Source organism: Heloderma suspectum, chromosome 7 (assembly GCF_057233095.1).
Source record: "Heloderma suspectum isolate Gila_16-S chromosome 7, 16-S_ref, whole genome shotgun sequence".
Classification (NCBI taxonomy): domain Eukaryota; kingdom Metazoa; phylum Chordata; class Lepidosauria; order Squamata; family Helodermatidae; genus Heloderma; species Heloderma suspectum.
In genome coordinates, this window is record NC_139464.1 from 68965739 (window position 1) to 68987414 (window position 21676).

Consider the following 21676-nt stretch of genomic DNA (forward strand, 5'->3'; position numbering starts at 1 on the left):
ACCCCATTTCTTCCTACTGCCACACACACCTCAGGAGCAAGGAAGCAGGAAGTCTGTCAACTTTCTGCTTCCTCACTGCTGAGCTGAGCACAGTGGCAGAAGTGGCAATGGGGGTGAGGGGGGGCACAGGGGTCCTGGCAGGTGCTGTAGTGCCAATACCTGAGCTAAACTATGCTTGTATTTTGGGGGGGGGTTGGCCCTGCCCCTCTTGCCTCCAGTCATGCCCACCTCTGAAACGTGACCCCTGAGATCTTCTCTCAAATAGAATTCACCCTTTGGACCAAAAGAGTTTCTGTACCCCTGACCTGTTGGGTTTTCTTCTCCCACCTCTTGTGTCTTCCACCTGCTGCTTCCTAGACTTTGAACAGTCTGTGTCAGGGCAACACCCTCTCATGTTCGTTCCTTCCTCCCTCAAGGAGGGCATCTTAGCAGAGTCTTTCCTGCCAAATCTCATCTCACCTGCTTACCATCTGATTCCCAGCCAAGCCACCATTTGTGTCAAACACCGGCTTCCCTCATCTCTGGCAAATGACTATGTCATTTCCATGTTTCCTACCCCACCTGGTATGTTATTTGCAATAAATAAGTACTTCTTAGTAGGGGACAACTTATATGAAGATATAGGGGTTGGATGAGCCCTTGAAGGTATAACTCAAGTTACTAGCACTGTGACTTAAAAGTGGAGCTTGCAAAGTGGGACACAGTGGGATCATTCCAGGAAATATTTCTGATCGACTACTATGCAATTTTACAACTTCACCTGGTATTGCTTCCGTCGTGTAAGAGCTGTTCCAAAGTAATGCCTGTATGTCTCATCAACAGACACTCATTCACTTATCAGAACATTTCAGGGCTCTTGAGAGTGACGATTGTTGCTATGTAGACCATGTATATATTATAGTGGGAAGGAGGAAATGCCAGCAGAACAGCACAGAGTAGGTGGGGCGAGCAAAACACCAAGCAGCTTCCCCAATCCACAAAGTTTATTCATCCAGTAGCAAGAGCCAATGTAACTTTACAAAGTTTTTAGGATGGGCAACACTTTCAGAGCGATAGTTGCTTTTCTGCCTTCTGATGACTGCCAGAAATACATCCTGGGGGACCTTGAAGAGATGCCAATTGATAAAATGTTGGATCTGAGCAGCATGCAAGTGAGACGGTTTCCTTTGTGCGTTTGTTCTTTCAGGGAGCTGGTCAAGCTGTACCTGAGTGACAACAAACTGAATCATCTGCCCCCTGAACTCGAACAGCTACAGAACCTCCAGATCCTGGCACTGGATTTCAACCACTTTCAAAGGCTGCCACCGGTGGTGTGCACCTTGAAACAGCTGTGTATCCTTTACCTGGGCAACAACAAGCTGGGAGACCTGCCTGCGGAGCTATGCCAGCTGCAGAACCTCAAGACGCTATGGATCGAGTCCAACTGCCTGTACCACCTGCCCAACGTGGTCTGCGAGCTGAGGCACCTGAAGACCCTGCATGCCGGATCCAACGCGCTGCGCGCCCTGCCTGGGCAGCTGCGACATTTGAAGGAGCTGCGCACCATCTGGCTCTCAAGCAACCAGCTGGCTGACTTCCCTCCTGTGCTCCTGCACATGCCCTTCCTGGAAGTGATCGATGTGGATTGCAATGCCATCCGTGACTTCCCCAATCTCGTGCACCTTACCAGTTTGAAGCTGGTGATCTACGACCACAATCCATGTAGAAACGCACCCAAGGTGGGTAAGGGGGTGCATAGAGTTGGGAGGTGGTCCGAGGAGAGCCCGGAGCCTAGGAAGCGATCTGGTCTGGACAGGGACAAAGGATCCGAGGACATCAATTCCCTTCTGCCTCCTCCTCCTCCCTCCTGCAAGCTGTCTCAGTCCAATTAAGGAGCAACAGAACTTTTCTTAGGTACCCAAGATTGCAGAACTGATAGCTTGCCACAGACACCCCCTCAGTCACACTGCACACCTCGTCAGAGACTGTCCCTTCCGAATAGGATGTTTGAGCTGGCTTTGTTTTTTACAGGCTATGATATTGTATGGAAGTCACAGGTTTATGATTTAACTTTATTTCTATGGTATATGAATAACTGTGTGAGGAATTACAGCAGCCTTCCCCAACCTGGTGCCCTCCAGATATTTTGGACTGCAACTCCCAGTATACCTGACTACTGGCCATGCTGGCTGGGGCTGATGGGAACTGAAGTCCAAAACACCTGGAAGTCACAAGGGTGCAAAAGGCTGGTCTAGATGATAAACTTTAAATGGTGGCACTGGTTAGCAGATGCAACTCTTTAAATATTGGCCACTCACAAAAGCAACTACAGTTGATAAATGAATGAGATGTTGACGGGGGGGGGGGGGAAGGAATCCATTTAATCGTACAGTGAGTGCAGATGTACTTGAAGCCCTATTGCCTTGTTCTCTGTCAAATGAAAACTGAGTTTTAGCACCAGATTAGTTCAAGAACTGCCTAGAAGTGCTCTGAAGACATTTTAAAACACTAGTATCCTGTGCATCCAAGTTAGGAACATTTTGGATTCAATCCTGTACTGCTGATAACTGTAAAGCAGCCATCAGGTATGGGGTGGGGGGTCATTGGGGCTGTCTCCTCTTTCCCACCAACCCCAAAGCAGGTAGGGGCATGTCTGTGCATGCACATGCAGCTGCCGGATCCCCTAGCAACACTGGATTTAGCCCTTGGGGCCAAAACATTTGCTTCCCTGATCTAGGTGAATACTAAGGAGGACGGGGACATTCAATTCAAAGATGTTCAACTCTGAAGGGAGAATTACTTTATATAGCGAGACAGTTACACCGAAGTTGATTCCAGAGAAGAGCTGCTGCCGGTAAGCAATGGCCATGGTCTAGAGTGGGTTAAGTTTGCCTGAAGTAGATGGGGTCTCTATGATCTTATCTGATAAGGGAGAAATGGGCACTCCTAGGCTCAACACTAGTTGAGGAACAGGTTGCAGTAGTTGCTAGAAATGCCCCTTTCATCTATGGCTAGTATGGAGGCTGTCCCTTCCTAAATAGGACCTTACTACAGTGATCCATGCTTCTCCCACATTCCAGGCTTGATTACTGCAATGGAAATTTCAACTGGTGCAGAATGCCACTGTATGTTACTCAGTAGGGGTTGGGAGACCTGCACATATTCAACCTGATCTGCATCAGTTACATGTGTTACCCATTTGCCTCTTAGCCCAATTCAAGGTGCTGAATAACCTTGCACAGACTGAGAATGTCCTAGCTTGGCTCATTCCCATGAGCCAACTCATCAACTGATGAACCTTCAGGCACTGCTGGCCATTCCATCTCTATGGCAAATTAAAATGTCAACAGCTGAGAGCCACACATTTTTGGTCATGGCTCCATGGGACATTCCTCCTGAAAAGGTTAGAAAAGCCTACTAGAAACATAGGAAACTGCTTTACACCAAGTCAGACCATTGGTGCATCTAGTTCAGTACTGTCTACATTGTTAGGCAGCAGCTCTGCGGGGTTTCCAAGGCCTACTGGAGATGCCAGGGAATGAACCTAGGACCTTTTGTAGGCTCTTACAAAGTTTTCAGAGGGGCTACAAAGCTATTCTTGCTTCTGTAGTTGCTTTTGTTTTGTGTGCATATGTATCAGTGTGTACACATATATCAAATACATATACATACACACATGCTATACTATTTTTTACGATTCAATTATTTTTATTGTGAACTACTCGGAGAAGTAGTATAAAATGTATTGTTATCTATAGTTGCCATTCAACTACATAGGCATAGAATCAAATATCTGTTATTGGGCATTCCATCCACCCAAGAATGCATTTTGCTTACAAATGCACTCTTCTGGTCAAAGATACTATGTCCTATGAGACTGAAATGTTCATCCATAGAATTCTGAATGCTGCAATTTGTCATGTCTGATTTGTGTCTTTTATTTTCTTACATAGATTGTTCTGTCTGGCTTATGTAAACAGGGAAAGAACAGTTTACCGGTGATGGCACACAATGCTGGAGAATATGGAGGTGATTCAGCCAGAAGTGGAATGGCTGATGTTGTTTGGTCTCGTAAGAGTGTTGCCCAGACTGAAGAGTTGGAATCTTTACTAGAATTTAGCCTAGGGACATTCCTAATTCCAATTTTTATCAAGCATTGTATCTCTTGTTTTTCTTTTAACCTGACTGTGAACTATTTCTCCTCTGAAAAAGCTGACTACAGTCTATAAGAGCTCAAGCCAAATACAATTGTTGGTATTTACAGTACCAGAGGACTATAATTTTGCTGCCAGGACCTATACAGTTACTTCTTCCAGAATTCAAAAGAAAATATGCTAACCAAAAATTAACTGATCAGTTTTCCTTGAGGAAATCATGCATCTCAAGAGGGATTATAATAAACAGCCAGGGCTCAAATTACTTTGCACTTGCTGTAATCTAATATAAATACAAGTAGTTAAAAGTTATCAGCTTATATTATCTTAATGCAATAGTCAACATAAAAGGATGCAAGAGTTACATTTTAAATATTACCAGTAAACCCTGCTTGTGCGCGCAAACTTCAATCTGTGTAAGTTCTCTGGATTCTGCTCTCAGTGTTTCACACTAACTACATTTTAAGGCATTTCCTAGAAAAAGCACACATTCAGGAGTATTATACAAAGGAAAATAAAAGATCAATATATATTTGAAATGTTTATTACAGGGTGGGGAAATATAGCTGTTGTACAATTGAGAATGTATTGGTCTTTTTAAAACAATATAAGTTAAACCAAAGAAGTCTAATCACATGCCAGTGCTAAATATGCCAACCCTTTACTCTGTAATCTGTTAGAAGCACACACTGAAGTATTTTGCAAACTTCTGGTCCACATGTTCTTGTTGACCACAGAATACTCAACATGGGTAACGATCTGGTACTCGTTTCCTGAGAAAAGAGTCAGAATTTAGTACAAGTAGATGTCAGAGGAAAGAACGGTATTTTCTGTTCAGGATTTTCAAGTTAATTGTAAGCCTACAATTTAAGATTTAATCTAGAAGGTGTGTACATTATTTATTTATTACATTTCTAATCTGCCCAATAACTAATGTTCTCTGAGACGATTAAGCTGGTTACAGAACCAGTGTGGTATAGCAGCCAGAGTGCTGGACTGGGAGTCGGGAGATCCAGGTTCTAGTCCCCACTTGGCCATGGAAGCTCACTGGGTGACTTTGGGCCAGTCACAAACTCCTAGCCCAACCTACCTCACAGGGTTGTTGTGAGAATAAAATGGAGAGAAGGCTTATGTACGTCGCCTTTAAGGAGGAAAAAAGGCGGGATATAAATGTAATTATATCTATATAAACATCCACTGTACAATAAAATAATTTCATGAACACCGAAGCTATTTACCTACACAACATTTTACTTTAAATCAAATTGTTTTTCTGCTGAAGTATTTTATGTTTGATTTACGCACTCTCACATGAACTGGAAAAGCTTTGTTTTACCTTGGAGCTGCTTTAATAATGTCATCGACTCGGAGAATCACTTCTGCTGCTTCAGCAGCACTCAGCAAAACTTGCCGTTTCACTTGAAAGCTTTCAACTACACCCAGATTTGCCATGTCTGCAATGGCAGCCTCCTTCATGTCTTCAGGAGATTAAATTAAAAAGAGGTTTTCTAAGGTTAAAAATGTAATGGCGAAAATCTCATTTCCACAGTTATTTTATGCTCTCTGGGTCCTCTAAAATTAGAATTCTAAACCACCACACATTCTAGGAGTAACTTTAGCAGGAACAGTCCAAGCACTTCATACTCATTTTCCATTTCACTTACTCTTTAGTTCTTTCTAATGAATCCACTCACTCATCAACTCCAGTGAATTATCTGTTTTTCTTTAATGTTCACTGCTGTTGCTAAACAGCATCCCAGGTATTACAAGCAGTTTTTTTTACATCACAGCTAGTGTTCATTAAGCCAGGGATGGGCAGACTTCAAGTGTGTAGGATATACTTTGTTTTTTACCCTGAAGCCACCCAATTGGATCCAGGTGCAAAATAGGAGGGGTGGTGGTGGTAGAAGGCAGCACAGACATTCATTCAAAAATAAATAAAAGGAAGGCCTCTGAGCACCTGCTCAACCCAGGAATCTGTTTTCAGTACCAAAACTGAGTTCACAGTCCTTTCACACAAAAATCCATTCCTAGTTTCATTTCAACAGCCTAATTTTTGGGCGAGGGGACAGGCAGGTGGGGAGAGAAAGAGGCTTTTTGGTGATTGCTAATTGGGAACCAGAAATCCTGCCAAATCACCCAGAGATCTACTAGCAGATTCTGATCTATCCCATGCCCACCCCTGCACCAAGCCATAGCAATATAAAGGTACTTAATAAATAATAAATCACACAAAGAATATGTAAAAATCCTCACCTAGTCCATAAGTAGATTTCCCTTCAATGTGAGAAGCTCGAAGCTGGGAAACCAGATCTGCACTGTCATAGCCAGCATTGTCAGCTATGATAGTTGGGAGCTAATAAAATAAGCAGCTTTTTAGAGCATTTCTGACAAACCTGCCATGCTACTGGCTAATTACAACCCCCTATCCCACACACAAACCACAATACATCTGAACACAGGGTTGAATCCAGATGTAGGCATATGTAACGAGGCTGGCGGATGTGGAGTTTAGATTAGGAAAACTAGTCAAAAATGCTCTCATGTTACCCCATTTTAAGTCATTAACTTCACTATATTTTGATGGTGCATTATAAAGCCAAGATGTTTTCTTATTTATGGTTCAAATTAATGCTATAAGGCATTCTTCCTTAATATGAACTTGTCCAATGTTGATAAAGGAGACTCACAAAGTGTGAGTCAAAGTGAAATGACTTGATGCTTCAATGCTTTGAAAAATCTGCAGCTCCCAACTCCCTCCCCACTGCCCCTCCAGTATGAGTCTACAGCCACTGTACTTAATACCACTGCAGCTCTTCACAACAACAAATTCTGCAATACACCTCTCATAGCAAGTTATAAGAATAGCAGGTGTACATACTCCAAGTACATGTGTCTTTGGTGCAGAATCAGAACTAGTCAACGCAGAGTACATACACTACTGGCAATCCCTTGATTTACAATTCCAGATCTCAAGAAGATGGACAATGTGTAGCCCTCCAGATTCTGTTGGGCTGCAAATCCCATCATCCCTCATGATTGGCTATGCTGGCTCAGGCTGATGGGAGTTGCAGTCCAACAACACCTGGAGGGCCACACATCCCTCATCCCTGGCCTTAAAGGAAGCTGGAACAGACTTGTTAGCCAGGACCCATAGGAGGAACAAGTCACACAAAAACATAAAAACAACCATCCCCAGAGAGAAAAAGAAACACTTTAGAAATGTGTTCAACCCCCTCCCCTCCCCAATATTGCAGGCCTACCAAAACGTTTTTCTAGTTACTTCTACTAGCTGAATGGTAGCTTACTGTACTCAAGGCTTTAGCAAAAGACTCCACTGCTAACGATTCTTTGCCTGGTGTTCTTTTTGCAAGCTCCCACACAGCATTAGCCATCAGCATCTCTGAACAGCCTGCAAGTTAAAAAAACCCAGAAACCTTATAACCAACCAGAGAAAGATAAACTTTGCATTGCCAAAGAGAGTAAATATGAAGGTTGAATACTTACCTCCACCATACACAGTTCTAGTATCTTTCACAGTCTGGGCAAGAACACACAGTGCATCATGCAGAGATCTTTCCGCCTCATCTATGATCTGCTGTGTTGCACCACGCAGGACTATGGTGCAAGCTTCACCTAAAGAGTTATAAAATGGTGAAGAAAAACATTAAAAATACTTCCAATGAGATCAACAACTGCAGTTAAGAAATCTCAAGTCTCCCACTAACTGATGATGTCCAGTTCAAATGTTACTTCTGCAGCATGGTTGGTGCTCTCCTTCTTACTGCTTTTATTGTTTATCAATAGTTCTGTATTATAGCCCCACAGTACATCCATCCCACACACTGTTCTGTGCAGACCAGGAAGAAGAGCATGACCAGCAGTTACACAAGGTATGTAACCAGGATGCTCCCCGCCATTCTTCTGCAGGGTTGACAACCTACTTGTCCCAGGCAGGCTTCTCTACCCTTGCATGCTCCATGACAACCAGTTCTGCAACAGGTGAAGGCATTACTGATATGTAGCTGGTGCCATAAGGGACTCTGCATCTGCTACTCTGCTGTTTGCCGAGCCACTGTCCAAGGTACAGGAGTCCTGCCGGGGTGACTGGGTTGCAACCCCATATTTCTCTCTTGCACAATCTCCTCTATCCTGAATACTATTCAGTCAAGGCTTTCACTTTGCCACACGCATTGTTCCGTTGCTAAATGGGCCGGTAGGTACGGATCCCTTCCCCACATGCTTCAGCTGGCCTCAGACTGGGACTCTGCCGGGGGACGGACGGACAACTCAATGGGCTCAGGACCAGTGGCCCCTCAACACTGCTCACGCAAGTTCCCTGGACTGTGAGGGGGGCAGGCTTCTCAAGACACAAGTGGAATGGGCACTGCTAGGGTGTATGAGGCAATAATTTGGTGTGGGTGGGAAATGGGGAAGTAAAGGCAATGAGATGTGTTGGGATGTCACTCTAGAGGGCTACTTTATAAGGCAACATGGGGCGGGGGGGTTGATTACATGAACTGTCAGCAGGAGAGGAGGACAAAAAGGCTCGTTGGTCCATGCGGAAGCTAGGCTACTGGCCCAATGATTGGCTCAGGTGTGTCCGCATGTGGTGGTTTCCTCACCTCTTTCCTAGCCTAGATTCAGTCTTGGGGCTCCCTGCATTTAAAACATGAGTAGTTCCATCAGGCTATGACTCCCCCTGCAGCCTCCATACTCCTTACATCGTGACTAGTTCTTGGGGCGGGGAGAGAAACTGCCTCCAAAAGTCTGATTGCTGACTGCAGCTGTGAACTGGCCTGTGGAGCACGCAGTGTGGATTCGAATCCCAGGAGCTGGGACTAATTTTTGCAAGATATGCTAAAGGCGAGCAAGGGCAGTTCCCCTCCACACCCCTCTTGGGGCTCAAACCATTATCTTCTGCTTTCCAAACCCATGCCCTATGCAGCAAGCAACTGGAGGATGATGCTGTCCATGTGCCTATCGCTGCACTTATTGCCTTTCCTAGCCACTCCCTTTGGCTGCTTATCAAACGTGTTTCCCTTCGAACTCTTGTCCCAGGAGAAGTGCATGTGCCTTCTGCAAGCCTCCTGTCCAGGGAGCTATTTGGCGCTGTGTTGTACAGGCTTCTTCTTCCTTCTCTTTACGTGCTGTGTTCCAAAACTGCGGGCTTGGGCGTATGGGGATTTGAACCCCTGCCTGTAGGAATTCCTGGGTCTCAGCTACTGGGGCAGATGGATTTGGGGTGCTTGGCATTGTTTTGTGTGTTATGTTGCAGAAGTATGTCCCCATTATTGTGAATTCATTGGCTTTTCCTATGTGTAGGTGTCAATCCCTAAATGGTAGGCATTGACAGTGTTTCCAGAGGCATTGGGTGTGTGCCCCATTTTTACACTGTTTTTCCCCTCCCAGGCTGAGCACATGTAAACTATGGAGGCCAATCTGCTGGAGTAGCAGTGACTCACTGGCCAGGTGTTATTATTCACATACCTATGTTACTGGAGTATAGGATTACTCTGCCCAACACTTAGTAGCAAAACCTACCCATAGCAACTCCAGAGAAATGAATAAGTTTATCTTCACCAATCATGACTTCTTCAATCAGCTTACAGCTTCCCAGCTTTACTAATTCAGGATGATCAAAAGTTGAAGCAATTTCACCACCTGAGAATGCAAGTTCACATTAATGTTTTTGACTAGTATGAAAAAGTTTCAATAATTAATTTCTAAGTACAAGTTTAAAGCTGAATGAACTCACCAACTTGCTACACTGTTATGAAGCAAAGTATGAGCAGATGTATTTTTCATAGGTCAGTTTCTAGCTCTCATGATTTCAAAGACAGGTTTTATGAAGAAACTACTATAGTACTGCTATGCTACCATTTACTTTTTAATTTGTCATTCTCTGCTATCTTTGTGTAAAAAAAAAATAGAAAAAATTCTGGTAGCCATTTTTGGCTGTGATAGTATTTGGCCATTCCTTCATTGCAATAGGCCTTATCAACCAGACTCAAAATGGGCATACGTAGGTTCATGAGTCTTTATGAAAACTCCCATCTTCTTTTCTATAAGCCTAAAGAACAAGCAGCAAAAATCAGGGTACCATATAATTGCCCTGACTAGCTAGGCAAGAAAACAGAAGCATGGTGTTAAAAACAAAGCGTACGTAGTAGTATAGCTCAAATCCAGAGAATCCTTTGTGCAAATGCAAGCCACTTCAGTTCACGTAGGGGGTGAGGAATCTCTGATTTCTGCCACCCACAGCTGCAGGCCCCTATATGACACCATTCTATTCCAGAGGGTCCCCCCGATCCTCAGGAGTTGAAGGGGGGGGGGAGGAATGCAAGTGATTGCAGCCAAAAAAAGACAGTTAATCTTTGTCTGTGGTTATTTGGATCCAAACCAATGTCTTTCAAATGTCAGAAAACGCTACCCTAGGCCATTCAACACCAAAGGGCCATCAAATACTCTGAATGCAGTTTGGAGAGCCCATTTTGCTTTAGCTATTACACCTCTGGATGAGTGGCATCTTCATGTATTACATTCCTTAATGACCTTTAGAGAGCAATCCTATGGCTCCTAGACAACGTCTGGGGGGGCATAGGATATTTCGGATTCCTGGATCTGAGGCTGGAGAGAACGCCCTGCCCTCAGAGCCAGAAAACGGAGCTCCCCACCCCCTCACCTACTGGTGTGGAGAGAACCATGCCGGCTGCTTCTACAAGCTTGCAAACTTGAGCTCATAGGGGGTGAAAGGGGGTGTGTCTGTGGGTGAGGAGACTGGGGACACAGGGATCCAAGCTAGCCACAGCCTCCACCCCTCCCCTCCCCCAAAACCTCTGCTAGACAGGTGAAAGCATGCATCTAGCTAAAATGCAGAGCAGCTGTGCATTGGATACTTGTAAGCTTCCAAGTTTGGAGGCTTACGAGGGATTGCTTGCACCCCAGGGCACAATCCTATGCATGTTTAGACAGAAAAAAAGTCCAACAACTCCCAGCATGCCCAGAATGATAGCCGCAGCACTTTTTTGTCTAAGTATACACGGGATTGCACCCTTATTCTACTTTCTCTATTCTAGTTCCTCAACTTAAACTGAAAATGAGTGCAAATACAAATCTGAGATTTAACACCAATTCTAGAATAAATTAATTTTAATTGTACCTGTGACAAGAGCCAGACGTTCAACTCCAGCAAAATCCGCATGTTCAATAGCCATAACACCAGCAGCAGCGAACATCTGTTCTGGGTAGTTATAGATCAGTTGCCTATAATAAAAGCGTGTTCATAGTAATGTAGCAGAAAACATCGCTTTAAAAGTATTTTCCCTTAATAAAAACATGCCGATGTATACAGAGGTACAATAGTTTCTCATATTCAGAGAGCTGTGGGTTTCACAAGCACAGAAGGAGAAACGCTATAATATCAGCAAGAGAATCAAATGGCTATGGCATAAATGAGTTCAATGAGAGGACTACATTTCACCATATGCTAGTTAAAATATTAGGTCTTTCTAAAATTGTTATCTATCTTTCTGCTGCTAATCAGTCCTCTTATAGAAAAGACCCTAGTAAGCAGCCATATCTTTTCAACATGTATTCTAGCTCTTTCTTCCATGCAGCCCCATCCAAATATTCACAGTACTGTACTTTAAACTAACACCACTGAATGCAGGTACTTTGGGGAGTAGTAAGATGCTTGATGTGGTACATTTATAGAAAGTAATCAACTATCTCCTCTTTGAAAGTATTATTTACAAAGACACTTTGACTTCACAATTGCTAAGGTACTGACAGTTGCAACAGAGAGCTGGTATTTGGTACACAAATATGATATTTAGAACCAACTACCCAAACCTCTCAAAACAGGACATTTTGTGCTGGTCTCTCAGAACTTGGAAAAAATCTGTTTACTTATTCAGAGATTTCTAGGCTGCCTTTTAGGGCCACACCTTCACAAGGTGACTTCAAATGTATAAAATACAATACATAGTTCAAATCAAAACCTCAAAATACCATAGAACATAACGCATCATAAAACAGCAGAGTTTGACAAAAAATAATCAACAATACCAGCGTAACTTTAAAAATAACTAAATTATTTCCAACCAATTTAAAACAGCATGCAGTCTTCCACAGGACTGCAGACCAACACAGTACAAGCCAAGTTCTTCCTTGACACACTTGAACCATAAAAACAGCTCTGTTGGATCAGACCAAGAGTTCATTTATTCTGTCACCCTGTTTTCCACAGTGACGAGCAGGATGCCTTGGGGAAGTCCACAAGCAGGGTATGGGGCAGTGGCCCTCTCCTGCCCCTCAGCAGCTAGTATTCAGCTGCATATTGATGCTGAAGGTTCCATATTGCCTCCTGACTAATAGCTATTCAGATTTATCCCCTAGTTTTGGATTGTGGAGTGACCATTTCCACTGCTGGTAAGAAAATATGGAGCATGCCCTGTATTTATAGTAGTTCAATAAAATTAAAGAAAAAAATGTGTGGGTTTTTGGACAAGTTTGACCATTTAATTCTCTGCAGGATACATTAGTACATTACAAGCTTCAATATCATGTAAAAAAGGAATTAGTGGAGAAACTGAAGTGCATAAAAGCAAACGTTCTGTATCAGAAAGCATACCTGTTGATAAAACAGTTTATCCCATGCTTCAGAATATGCTCAACCTTCTCCTTCATTTTTTCTTTTTCTGCTTGTTCTATTTCTGCTACCTTTGCTGTGGAATCCACTCTTACGCGGGAACCAAATATCTAAATCAAATAATAAAGATTGCAATATTCACTAAAAATGCTAATTGCTTTGATAACATTAAACGATTTAAAAATTCATGTTAGTCTAATGCCTTTATCAAGCCAACCAAAAGATCACCAAAAATATGCAAGATTCTGAAATCTCTAGGTCTCTTCATCAGGCTACAAAAAGCAGGGGGGAGTGGGAATAAAAACTGACTTGATGTTGAAGTCAGTTGATAAAAACATCAGGTCAGTTTTTTTATTCCCCCCCCCCACCTGCTTTTTGAAACATCTTGCCCAAAGAAACAATCTGGGAATCGTGAAAAGTATGCACACCTTTTGTGATCAAATATCCACTGATAAGTATTTTTGGAATTTTGCTTATTGCCAACGCAGCTACCTTTGCTTTTTGTATGAAGGGATTTTCATAAAAAAAAAAATCACCTACCTTAATTTTATCAGTATCCATGCCAGTATTTGCAATAAGTATCTTTGCATTCTCAATTCTTTTTGGCTGGTTGACTCCAATTTTCTTATCCAACAGAAAACCTTCAATGAAAGAGAAGAATCAGACTTGGTTATAACAATAAGGACGTTAGATGGTATAGAGACTTACCTAGCAGTTTATGAGGTTGCAAAATCATTTTTCTATTTTATTATTACTTGGATGATATGCAGTAAAAATGAAATTACATTATGTTGTGTTTAGATTCCACGAAGACATTTTCCATTAATAAATTCCAACCAATGACAGAACACATATGGCCTTAATAAAGAGTAGGAAATACATGTGTCAGAGGCAGGTAACAAAGATGTGTGCATCACATGGGGTTGGATCCCCACTGCAACCCCCTGAAAGACTGCTCTTGAGGGTCAGGGACACCCTTCAGAATGGCATGGGGATGGGCTGCAGAAGCTGTGGCAGGAGGAGGCAAATTAGCAGGATTTAGGCAGGCTACCTTGTGCGAATGGACACTTCTACTCATGCAAGTGATCTCTGAATCCACTTCATAGTCTGTACTCAAGAAATAACAGCTTCCAGAATACACAATTTGAGAGCTTTTAGAATAATTCAGAAGCTGACAGACTTAGGACAGTGGCCGATCAAAATTACACATGGAGGATCTGACCATTCTAGTGATCACAAAACCAGTAAACACCAAGGAATAGAAAATTGTAAGCTAGCCCTGCACCAAGTGCAAGTAAACATAAACTGAAATAACTTAAGAATTATGTCTGGACCTGTGTCCTCCTTTTATGTCAAAAGAGACCGAGACTCACTTCACTCTGACACAACTTTTACCCAGTGACACTGTTCATGCAGTGAACACATGTGTGTTGCAGGAAATATGCCTGAGTTGGTGAATTTTTCCATGGAAAAACTGTGGAAATCAGAGCATCACATGTGTACTTGAACACAATACTTCACACATCTGGTAGACAACAATTACATCATACACACAGTGGAGGATGTGTGTACAAGCATACTGTAGTGTTATACAACAAACATGTGAACCAGTCCCATCTCAGGCACTGGCCTCACTTGCAAGCAGGGAAAAATAGAACAGTGGTGGGAAAGATCATCTTTACAACACCATGGACCTTTTCTGTACTCTCTCTCTCTTGAAAGTGTTAGCAAAACCTAGGGCTTTGGCTCAACTCAGCTGGCATGGATTTTCAGCTAGTGACAACTATTGCACACCTCAGCCTGCCAAGTGTTCCCTACTAAGAATATAAGAAGAGCCCTGCTGGATCAGACCAAGATCTATCAGGTCCAGCATTCTGTTCCCAAAGTGGCCAACCAGATGCCTATGGGAAGTCTACAAGCAAACTGTGAGCACACTAGCACTCGGCCAGTCATTTTCCCCAGCAACTGGTGTTCAGAGGCACAGTACTTCTGATACTGGAGGTAATATATAGCCATCATGACTAGTACATAGCCTTATCCTCCAATTCCTTATGTATTGGGCACATAAGGAATTAAAAACTGTATGAATCAAAGGAGGGCATCAGGCTTGAATAGAATGTTGGACCTCTTTGAAGACGACAGGAAGTTGTTAATGACATTTTTGATGAGTCAATGAAAGGTGCAGAACTGCTTCTTTGAATTTGGTATTCAGTCACATAAATGGCAAGAGCCGGAAGAGTTGCATTCTCTCCAAGGTGACTTAAATAATCAGGCATATTTTATGAAATTAAAGCAAGCATGTTAGCTGCCCCCCGCCCCCAGCTCAAACCATCATAGGAATAGATGAGACCAGAGTAATCTGTACTCTGTACTCAATCTGTACCTCTCTTCCATCATGATAATTAACCTGCATAATAAGCTAAGCAAGACTGAAGTAACACTTTCCTGGAATCAGAAGCTATTTGAACTTCCTTAAGCTTCTTAAATGTGGGTCATTTGAGGTGACTTCAGATGCTCAATTTCTACAATATCTTATGGAGTAACACTTCAAGGGCATAAATGTGAACAAATTTGTGTCAGAATGGGTCATGTATTCAGCTTACATGAAAGGGTCGGCGACATGGTGCCCAAAGACATCAATGCACCCCTGGACACCCTTCTTTAAAAAAAAAAAAAAAATTAAGGCCTCCTTAATGGCAGCTGGGTTTGGTGGTGCTGAAAACTGTGGGTTCAAAGGAGTTTAGTGCATTGGGGTTCAGACCCCACCTCTGCCCTGTAGTCAGTCTTCTGGGCAGGTTACTTGTCCTTTCCCATACCCTCCATGGCAGCCATTTTGTGGTGGTGCCCAAGACAGTTTATCAACTTCCCAAATGAGCCCATGGCCCAAACAGGCTGCCTACCCTTGGGTTACATACACAATCCTGTGAACCAGAACCATTCAGAAAGCATTGCAAACACGGCCCACACAAATATGTTTCACACCAAGGGAAGTAATTTTAAGGGCTGTTTTCTGAATGTAAAACATTATGAAGGAACTTGCTTCTAAATGTATCTAGGCTAAGAGAAACATGCAAATACTGTCATTATTTTTTTTGTAATCAGTGTTTCTACACTTAATGACAAGCTTGCTATTTTATCATCATAATAGACTATGTCTAGGTTTCCTGCAGGTGCAGCTTGTTCTGATATACATTTCACTAAAATGGATGCTGATAAGTAAAAAGATACCTTCATCCAAGTAAGAGTCTATTAGACTTCCTCCTAGCTTCTTGATGACATGAATAGCTTCCAGGTTACCAGATCCCTTCAGCCTAAGGACAGCATCCACTGCAAGTTTTGCAAAGTGATCTTTATGATGAGTAAGCAGTTTTGAAGAGAGTGTTGTTTCTGCAATATTCATCAAGTCCTCATGGAACTTAGCTTCATTTCCACTGAAAAGCACGAAAAAAGTGAGAACACAATATGAATCACCACAAAAAAAAATAGCCCTGGTCACATAACAAGCTCTGCATGAGAAAGCAGGGCTTCCAACTCTCCACTTTCCAACAGCAGCCATTCATGCCAATCTGACCAGCTCCTCCCAAAACTTGGGAGATCTCTAGCACCCTCCGATGTTGGAAACTGTAACAAATCCGTGAACACACATAAGCCTTTGCAGATACCTAAGTGTGTGCTACACTATTTGCACTTTAGAGAAGAATGTAAAGCTATACTTTTACATTAAGATGTCCAACACTATGGTTGCTTACTCAACTGACTAGATTATACAGCGTATCATGGAGTATTGATCTCAAATGCTGATCTTTCCAGCTTTTAAAATACATGAATAACTTACAACAGGTTTTGCCTCTTCAACATTTCATACACACCTTTCCTTTTTTTTTTTTCCCTACCACATGGAGGACACTACCCTATCTTGATAGTTGGCAGCCTCCAAAGTTGGAAGCTGCCGATAATCCAATGAGGGTGGCCAGAGCACGGAGGTGATCCTCAGCTCAGTGCTCTAGCCGCCCTGCATTTTCCCTAGACAGACAATTTCACCCGCCTAGGCATGGCTTTGGGGAAGGAAGGAGGCCATGGTCTCCGTAAAGCAGCTTCCATGGTCTCCTCCCTTCCCTGCCCCAGGACTGCCCACCTCGGATCCCAAAGAACGAAATATCCTACGTCCCCCAGATGCTGTCTAGGGGACATAGGATTGAGCCCTTAGCAAATTTTCAGATTTTGGAATACATCAAACTTTTGCAAGTCGAGACAATGCTAATCAAAATATTGGATGATCTCCTGAAACGCTGTCCTATCTAGTTGTGGAGATACCTTGTACATTAGGGACAAAAACATCTCGAGGGGGAAACTATTTCCCCCCACATGGCCAGTGCAGAACCTTTAAAGAGCAGCAACTGGGGAAGTAGGCATCCAAGGACTGGGAAGATGACATTTTACATCACCCGGCGCCCCCACCCACCCCGCCCACACACACACCTAGTGCCTTCATCAGTAACCACAGGTATATGTTGTTTTTTTATTGTCAGCCAGCTGGAGGCCTGTTGTCTGGAAGAAAATATTTTTACCTATAGGGATTTATCACAGAATTCCGGATGTTTTAACAATAGAGTTTTAAAAAGTATGTTGGCAGAACAGTATGGTCAAGATGCTAGTTTCAAGCAGAATAAAATCCCTTTCACAAGCACAAATAGTGTCCAACTGTTATAATGCTACTTGCTTCCCTTGTATTGCTGTAAACATCTATTGTTCATTATTTCATACTTGACCATGACAGTTTGAGAGACAAATGCCACTAGTTTGTGACATGAACAAACCCATGATCCACAGAGGATTTCACCAAGGCTTCTCTAGCTGCTTTTGTGGCTTCTCTCCAGCCTGCAATAATAGTTTGAGGATGGATCTTTCTTGCAATCAATAATTCTGCCTCCTATTAATAAAAGACATGTAGTTTACCTTAGTGCTAGTATCTAATCAAGCTGGTTCTTCAATAAGCACATGCTGCTATTGTTCAATTTGTCAGACACATTCTAGTTGCTACAATGCTGTTATGGCTGAAATTGGACATCTTGCTTACTTGTTATGTATACAGGAATGCCCTTGAAGATTACCTGGAAGCTTGGGTTAATATACGTTTCTGTAGCTTATTTCATGTATACCTTGAATTCCATTTATATTTTTCAATGTAACATAGAATTCTTTTTAATTCAGTAGTACCATTTTTACAGAATTTTCTCAAGTTACAACATCACACTGTAAATTGCCATGGGAGGGAAGAAAACTATGGGTAATATTCAGCCCCAATCATGCTTAGAATAGACCCACTAAAATCAATGGGATAAGTTAGTCATAAGTAACTTAAGTTTAATTGATTTCAATGGGTCTACCCTACACATGACTAACTTTGGATCCAACTCTCTGGATTTCTTTACATGAAAAACAGCTCAGAGTAAATAACCTATTTTAAAATGATTAATGACATGATTTCAATATACTGAGCTACTTTAAAACGTCAAGTATGTCAACTCAGCATCTCAATATATTGAGATGTTATGCTGAGAAACGTACTTATGCTGAGATATGAGAAATAAAAACAATATATTACCCTTAGCAATTCAGCTGCCAGAACTGTTACTGAAGTAGTTCCATCACCAACTTCATCATCTTGAACCTTGGACATATCTGTAAGGAGAATATTATTGTACCTTTTTTACTGAAATATAAGATATTATTCTATTTTGTTAAAGACGGGGGCCAACACAGACATTACAGATTAAACTGGATTCCTTTAACATGACTGGTACATAGCAGTGTGTGCTACTGAATCTTTAAGTGCCCCGGATGTGTCCTTACCAGCTCCTTCACAGGCCATGACTTAGCAAAAGCACAAATATGTACAACTTACACTGCACATTCAGTTCTATAATTTTGGTTGCCTTGGTACAAAGAGCTAGCATGGTGCAGCTGTCAAACTGGGGAGGCTATAGGTAACAGAGCATTTTTTTTACTGGAAGCAGAGAATCTATATGAGTCTTCTACATCACTCAACATAACATAGACTAATAATGTGTTCAGTCAAACATACCAACCAAAACCTTGGCTGCAGGGTTGTCAACTCCAATAGCTTTTAAGATTGTTGCCCCATCATTAGTTACTGTCACGGTGCCTTCTCTTCCAGTACTCAGAAGAATCTTGTCCTGAAGATCCACATTTAGTGATATTAAATACTTGACTCAAAGTAATAACAGTGACAAAGCCAATATATATTTCAGAACTTCCAAACATCTTACCATGCCTTTAGGCCCCAAAGTGCTCTTAACTAGGTCTCCAATGGCAATAGCCCCAACAAAGGATGACTGGAATAAAAAGAAAAATTATAAACATGATTGCAATCAGAATGAGTGCAAGCTTTAATTTATGAAGAATGGAATAAATGTATGCCATCTACATTTCCAGACATCAGAATCAATGAGTATTAGACTTACCAAACGAGCTGTCTCCGCTCTCTCTTCATCAGCACCAGCCTTGAAAATGTTCACAGGCGCTAGTGACATGGATGCCTGAAATAATGGTAAATCAGGATGACATTTAACTTATAGCAAAGCTCAATTTTCAAGGCCCTTCACAAAGTAACATGTATGTGCTTTATGTGTATGTGTTGTACAAGATAATTATTACATGAACTTTATGGTATCTAACCTTTCAATTTTAGAGATATATACTTTTAAATGCCAATTAAACTTTTTATGTGTATTAAAGCCAAGTGTCTGAAAAAAACAATGCAGGCTCAACCTGTTCTCTCACCTGTACCCTTTTTCATGTTTAAAAGAATAATATTTTATCATCTGCTCATTATGGTAGTCACATTACTGAGCCATTCATGCTCTATGTCTGTAAATTAGAACTGGGATCTCTTTGTTTTGCTGAGGGAATTACTACATGGAGAGAGCAATCTTATGGTCCTTGGGCAAGTGTCCCAGGGACCATAGGATGGCTCATAAAACCAAGATCAGAGACAGGACTCCAACTTTGCAAGGGGGAGTTGGAGATCCACCCCTCCCCCACAATCAATAAGACTGTGCCCTTATTCACTCAGTCTCATTAGTGGGGTTACATATTTACTTGTATTAAAAAAAACATTTTTATACATCGCTTCTCATTTTGAAAACCCAAACTGGTTTACAACAACTTATAAAAAATACACTATTATAAAAGCACAGCAAGTTAATGGTGGGGGAAAGCCAGGGCAAAAAGGTTGTAATAATTGTTGAAAGCCCATGTTTGTAGGTGCATGAAGTGTTGCAGAGGGAAAATCATTCAAGAGATTTATTTAACAGATATAGTTCTAGGCATCTGAGAGGTATATCCCTGGTGATAGAAGAGACTGACAGCTTTTCAGTCTTGCTGCCCTACAGTTACATTAGACAGGGAGAAGGAGGAGAAGAAAAGAAAAGATGGGACAGGCTGAGCATGAAAACAGACAAAGAACCATGAAAACAGCTTTTCCACAGCTCCCAAATGAACTGACTGCACAGAACTATTACAACAGGGAACAGGGAGACTTAAGGCTACCTGATAAATTGGATTTATTAAAGCATTTGTACCCCTTTTCAGCTGGAAGGGCTCCCAGAGTGGCTAACCTATCAATGAAAAAAAGACACTACCAGCCCTCCCGCTTATAATCTAAAACCTCTGGCCGCAAACAGAAAAAGAATGAATGTTGCCAAGAGCTGCAGCTGCCTGTGCGTCCCTGGTGCCAACTACATGCAGCGGCTCGGCCTTTCCACATCGGTGGTTCTGCAAAGGAGAGTGACAGGGGGAGCGAAGCCGCCGAAAACAATCCTTTCATTTATTTTATTCATTCACGGGCGCCTCTCAGGGCACACATCCATGATGGTAACTGTGCCTTCTCCCCTCAGCGAAAGCGAGGGGCGCGGAGGGCGGGGCCGCGAGCGCGCGCTCCGAACCACACGGGCATCTCCGAGGGAAAACCGTCTTGCCGAAGAGGGAGCGGGGCTCGTGGGCCGCAACATCCCCGGCAGCATCCCGGGCTCGCAAGAGGGCGGACCGGCTGCCTCCTCCGTCGCCCCCCTTCGGCCAATTCTGGAAACTTCGATCTCCCCGCCCCGGGCCGAGGGCCCTCCGGACAAAGGAGCGCCTGCTGCCGCGCCGGCGAAGGACTGCGGAGGGCAGCCCAAGACTCACCATGGCGACGACGATCTCAAGGCCGCAGCTCGAATCTTCCCAGCCGCCCGCCTCGTGTCCAGAGCTACAGCCGCCGCGCGCTCGCGCTCTGAGCCAGCGACCGCCGGAAATGACGTGCCATGGCCGCTCCTCTCCCCCCGGAGGAGGAAGAACCGTTGACCCGGTGAATGTTGCATGCCGGGAGGTGTAGTTCTCCCTTCAGTTTCCTGCAATCACGGTCGTCGGGCTGCAGTCCTATGCTTACTTACTTGGGTCTAAACCTGTTGAATTCAATTGGACTTCTGAGCATATATATGCACCCGACACCTGCCACCCCATATATATCCCCCTGCACCTGACGGCCCGTCAGATGCAGGGGGATATATATGCTCAGAAGTCCCACTGAATTCAATGGGCTTACTCCCAGGTAAATAAGCATATATATGGCTGGCAGGTGCAAGGGGTAAAATAAAAGCCCCTTCGCTTGCATCACGCAGAAACGGCCTGGTTCTCAACTAAATTTTCAACAATAGCTGCATTTTTAAATTAAGCAAAAGCTGAAGACCAGATCGCTGGCCGTACCTATTGCCAGAGGCTGGGACTCCCATGCACGAACTAAAGGTGCAAGCAAGTGGGTGGGAGCGGCTGCACTGCATAAGACGAAAAGTGCCAAACCCTCTGTTGCTGGGAAGACAGTTGTTAAAGA

The 21676-nt window shown here is 42.9% G+C and overlaps 2 protein-coding genes across 2 annotated transcripts; one reads left to right on the plus strand and one right to left on the minus strand.

Moving 5' to 3' along the window:
* The first annotated feature begins 909 nt into the window (after positions 1-909).
* LRRC10 (leucine rich repeat containing 10) lies at positions 910-5355 on the plus strand. Its single transcript, XM_084810519.1, has 2 exons — positions 910-1718; positions 3933-5355. The coding sequence occupies exons 1-2, from the start codon at positions 1032-1034 to the stop codon at positions 4206-4208; spliced, it is 963 nt and encodes a 320-aa protein (XP_084666645.1). The 5' UTR covers positions 910-1031; the 3' UTR covers positions 4209-5355.
* On the minus strand, positions 3249-21096 carry CCT2 (chaperonin containing TCP1 subunit 2). Its single transcript, XM_084810516.1, has 16 exons — positions 20992-21096; positions 19272-19346; positions 19077-19142; positions 18872-18983; positions 18392-18468; positions 17604-17716; positions 16015-16217; positions 13327-13427; positions 12769-12896; positions 11296-11399; positions 9678-9797; positions 7641-7769; positions 7442-7545; positions 6390-6489; positions 5470-5611; positions 3249-4906 (listed from the first exon to the last, which is right to left on the minus strand). Exons 1-16 carry the CDS (start codon positions 20992-20994, stop codon positions 4876-4878), a joined length of 1608 nt encoding a protein of 535 aa, XP_084666642.1. The 5' UTR covers positions 20995-21096; the 3' UTR covers positions 3249-4875.
* Between the last annotated feature and the right edge of the window lie 580 nt (positions 21097-21676).